This window comes from Haematobia irritans, chromosome 4 (assembly GCF_050003625.1).
Source record: "Haematobia irritans isolate KBUSLIRL chromosome 4, ASM5000362v1, whole genome shotgun sequence".
In the NCBI taxonomy this organism is placed as follows: Eukaryota; Metazoa; Arthropoda; class Insecta; order Diptera; family Muscidae; genus Haematobia; species Haematobia irritans.
In genome coordinates, this window is record NC_134400.1 from 97,636,648 (window position 1) to 97,641,035 (window position 4,388).

General features: G+C 41.3%; 1 protein-coding gene across 1 annotated transcript; it reads right to left on the minus strand.

Annotated features, from left to right (window-relative positions):
* Positions 1-456: 456 nt before the first annotated feature.
* LOC142235680 (uncharacterized) lies at positions 457-4,177 on the minus strand. The gene is made up of 2 exons (XM_075306938.1): positions 745-4,177; positions 457-629 (listed from the first exon to the last, which is right to left on the minus strand). The coding sequence occupies exons 1-2, from the start codon at positions 4,175-4,177 to the stop codon at positions 457-459; spliced, it is 3,606 nt and encodes a 1,201-aa protein (XP_075163053.1).
* Between the last annotated feature and the right edge of the window lie 211 nt (positions 4,178-4,388).

Genomic DNA, 4,388 nt, shown 5'->3' on the forward strand with positions numbered 1-4,388 from the left:
GGTCGGTAGAGCGATGCGGAAGTTTGATCGAACTGAGCACATGATTTGGATTTTAACCAAGGGGTCGTGGTAAGACTCGAGATTTATGGTACAATATTCCGTATTATCCCGTATAGTAGTTCGGAGATGAAGTCGATCGACCAACGAGCGCAACACGATCGTCTGTAACTGTCCAGAACTTAGCAGCATCCGAGCCTTTGTTGGACCATTGGGAGTTACAATGCGGGCCAAGGCAGTCGGCAAAAATACATGGGTTCGACGCCTGGGAGTCAGGCGTTCGGTAAAGTATGACTGGTTCCGATGAGATGCCTTGTTGGAAGAGGCTTGCGTCTGTCTTAGGCACTCGCGTGATTGGGAATCTCTCCGGGAAAATTTGGAACGGCTGCGTGTAGATGAAGAGTTGTACTTCGTACTTGTGTCGGTGTGAACCATAGTATGATGGTTTTTTTTGACATACTACACATCTGCTTCTTGAGCGACACCATTCTCTTCTGTGGCTGGTACTGAGGCAGTTAAAACAAAATCCATTTTTCTTAATGAAGTCTCGTCTTTTCGCGACAGGCATCCCTTGGAATCTATGGCAGTACTGCACGAAATGTCTTTCTTTGCAGATTCGACATTTTGGTAAGCTAAAAAATTAGTGGGTAATGTAAGATAAAGATAGGGTGTGAACGGATTTTACTAGACCTAACGGCTAAGCAGTTGGAAGAATGCAAAGTTTAACGAGCGGACGTATCAATGTACCATTTTGTGTGCGTATCTCAGCCACGCGAACCATTGAATCTTTCCCAGGGAATACTTTCATTACCCTACCCAGACACCATTCAGTCGGAGGGAGATTGTCCTCCTTGACTACGACGAAATCATTCTCTTTTAAGTTCAACTGAGCAGATTTCCATTTATATCGACGTTGCAATTCGACAACATACTCGTTTTTCCACCGCCGTGCGAACATTATTTGCAGGGATTTAAGTTTCTTCCAGCGGTTTAAGAGAGTTAGATCTTCTGAGTGTTCTTCAGGAATGGCCATAAGTGGGGCTCCTCTAAGTAAATGTCCAGGAGTTAGAGGAACCAAATCAGTTGGATTTTCAGTCATTGGTGATAGTGGCCGAGAATTAAGAACACTTTCAATTCGTACCAGCAGAGTTGAGAATTCTTCAAAGGTGAACTTCGAGTTTGATGCAACCTTTTTCAAGTGGGTTTTCATGCTTTTTACAGCAGCTTCCCACAATCCACCCATATGTGGTGTATGTGGGGGAATGAAGTGCCAAGAAAACGAATGCATAGCGTATTTTTCAACAACAGATTTTTCGGCCGACTTCAGAAATTCTTTGTATTCGTTACGAAGGGATCTAGCTGCACCCACAAAATTCGTCCCATTATCAGAAAAAACTTTCTTAGGAAATCCTCGTCTTCCTACAAACCGAGTAAAAGTAGAGAGGAATGCCTCAGAGGAAAGCTCAGAACATACTTCAAGATGAATAGCTCTAGTAGACAAGCAGACGAAGATTGCAGCATACCCTTTCTGTAATTTAGCGTTTCGGAGCGTCGAGGTCTTCAAGTCAAACGGACCGGCGAAGTCAATGCCGGTGTTCGTGAATGGCAACGAAAAGGTGCACCTTTCAGGAGGAAGCGCTGCCATAATCTGGGTTCGTGTTTGATGCTTATACATAACACATACTCTACATTTACGAATACATTGACGAATGATGCTTTTTAAGCGTATCACATAAAATTCCTGTCGGATAGTTCGTAACATTGTTTGATGTTCAGCGTGTAACAGTATTTTATGGCTAAATTCAATCAGTAACTTGCAGTAAGTAGACTTTTCAGGCAAAATAATTGGAAATCTTTCATTATAGCTGAGGTCGGAGTTTACTAAGCGACCATTAACACGAAGCAACTCATTTTGATCAAGAATGGGATTCAGTGAAAGAAGACGACTTTTTTTACTGATGGACTGACCTAGTTTTAGGGCGTTATACTCATCAGGAAAATTCGCTATTTGGGCAAGACGGACAAGACGATATTTGGAGAACGTAATTTCTTCAGCGGTAATGAATGCATGATTCATATTTGTGGTAGATCGCTTCTGGCATTTTCTCGCGAATCTAAACATGAAACAGACAACTCGCAGTGCACGATCAAGAGATGAAAACCGATCCAACAAATCTTCGTGTTCCGTTTGCGAGTGACAGGCAGCAACCTTCCGTTCAAGAGTTGGTTCCTGCAATGAAATTTGTTTTGGCCAAACTGCAGGAGGCTTCACTAACCACTGCGGTCCATGCCACCATAAGTGATCGGTTTTCAATTCAGCGGCAGAACAACCCCTAGTTCCAATATCTGCTGGGTTATCCTTTGTTGGAACATGTCTCCATTTTATATTTCCCACATTATCTAATATTTCTGAAACTTTATTCGCTACGAACGTTTTCCAATGAAACGGCGGTTTTTGTAACCAAGCTAACGTGATTGTTGAGTCAGACCAAAGGCAGATATCAGAAACAGTAAACCTTATATTTTCGCAAACAGTTTTTATTAGTTTTGACAGAAGTGCCGCTCCACACAATTCAAGTCTTGGCAGACTAACAGTTTTCAGTGGCGCTACTTTACTTTTTGAAACTAAAAGAAACGACGTTGTATCAGAGTGATCAAAAGTTGATAAGACGTATACACAGGCACAATACGCCTTCTCCGAAGCGTCACAGAATCCATGAATTTGAAATTCGCATTTTGGCGTGTAATGAATCCATCGAGGAATTCTTATGGTCTCGATGTCAGAAAAATTCTCTATAAAATTCTTCCATCTTTCAAGGGAATGAGGCTTAACTTCCTCATCCCAGTCAGTTCTATCCATCCAGAGTTGCTGCATCAAAATTTTGGCAAGAACGATTACAGGTGCCAACCATCCTGCTGGATCAAAAAGTTTTGCAACTATCGATAAAATTTTGCGCTTGGTTATCGGCACGCTTGGAATAGATATGGTGGAAACTTTGTAAAAGAAATGATCAGACATGGCATTCCACCGAATACCTAACGTTTTCATGTCGCTCGTCTCTTCCAATTTTAAGAAGTCTTCTGCAAGAAGATCTTCCCGGGGCAAATTAACAAGGATTGCAGGATGGTTCGCTGTCATTTTCTTTAAAGGAAACCCCGCTGTGGCCAATAAATCAATAAGTTCCAATAAATATTGTTGAGCCTCAGCTAAAGTATGCCCACCTGAAAGAATGTCATCAACATATGTTTGGCTCTTAAGGATAGACGAAGCGTTTGGATGAGTAATCTTTCCATCTGAACTTAATTGTAGAAGCGTTCTTATCGCCAAATAGGGTGCACAGTTGACGCCAAATGTCACAGTCCTTAAAGCAAAATCTTGAATTTCAGTATTGGGAGAACTTCGAAATAGAATTTTTTGAAATGACCGGTCTTCTTCATGAACATAGATTTGCCGGTACATTTTCTCTATGTCGCCGTTAAAGACATATTTGAAAAAACGCCAACGAAGAATAACACTCATCAAGTCAGTTTGTAATGTCGGACCCGTAAACAATATATCATTTAAAGAAACTCCTGTAGAAGTTTTCTTTGACGCATTAAAAACCACTCGTACCTTAGTGGATGCACTTTCTGGCCTAATTACAGCGTGATGTGGTAGATAAAACGAAAAGTAACGATCACCTCGATAGATCTCATTTGGAGAATCAGGTTCCATATGGCCCAAACTCAGATATTCCGACAAAACTTTCGAATATTCAGCTTCCAATTCAAGTGACTTTTTCAGTGTTTTCTCCATCCGTAGATATTGTCCCATAGCTGCTCGACGCGATGAACCCAATGAAATTTCAGAGGAAAGATCATTGCGAAATGGCAACCTAACCATATATTTCCCATTTGGTAATCGAGTTGTCGTCTTTCTATAAAACTCTTCGCACCAAATGTCACTGACAGAAACAGGCCTTGCAGACGGAATTTCCTCTAACTCCCAGAATTTCCTAATCTCGTCATTTATTGAATCATGTGACGTTACTAAGGTCGAGCATGATGTCACAGCTCGTGGTTTTGGTGGTCCACTAATCAGCCAGCCAAACACAGTCTCCTGCGCCATTAGGCCACCAGAAATATTTTTCAGGACCCCGGATTTAATAATAGACGGTAACACATCACTTCCTAAAAGCATATCAATCTGGCCAGGGCGGAAAAAATGCGGATCCGCCAAATCTATTCTTCTTAAAGTTGCCCAATTGATTTAGGGACTCAGAAGACTCAAATATTCAATTCATCACAACTAAATAGTGGGATATTCAAGAGCCGACGTACCAGTTAATTCTCGACACAATATATTAACTCGCAAATCAGAATAAAAACTTTCATTAGGTATCGTGACAATT

Bases quoted from the DNA above. Each gene is read 5' to 3' on its own strand.
- LOC142235680 (XM_075306938.1), bottom strand. From the start codon at position 4,177: ATGCTTTTAGGAAGTGATGTGTTACCGTCTATTATTAAATCCGGGGTC. The intron at 630-744 runs GTACATTGATAC...CTAATTTTTTAG, and splicing joins TGAGATACGCACACAAAATG to CTTACCAAAATGTCGAATCT.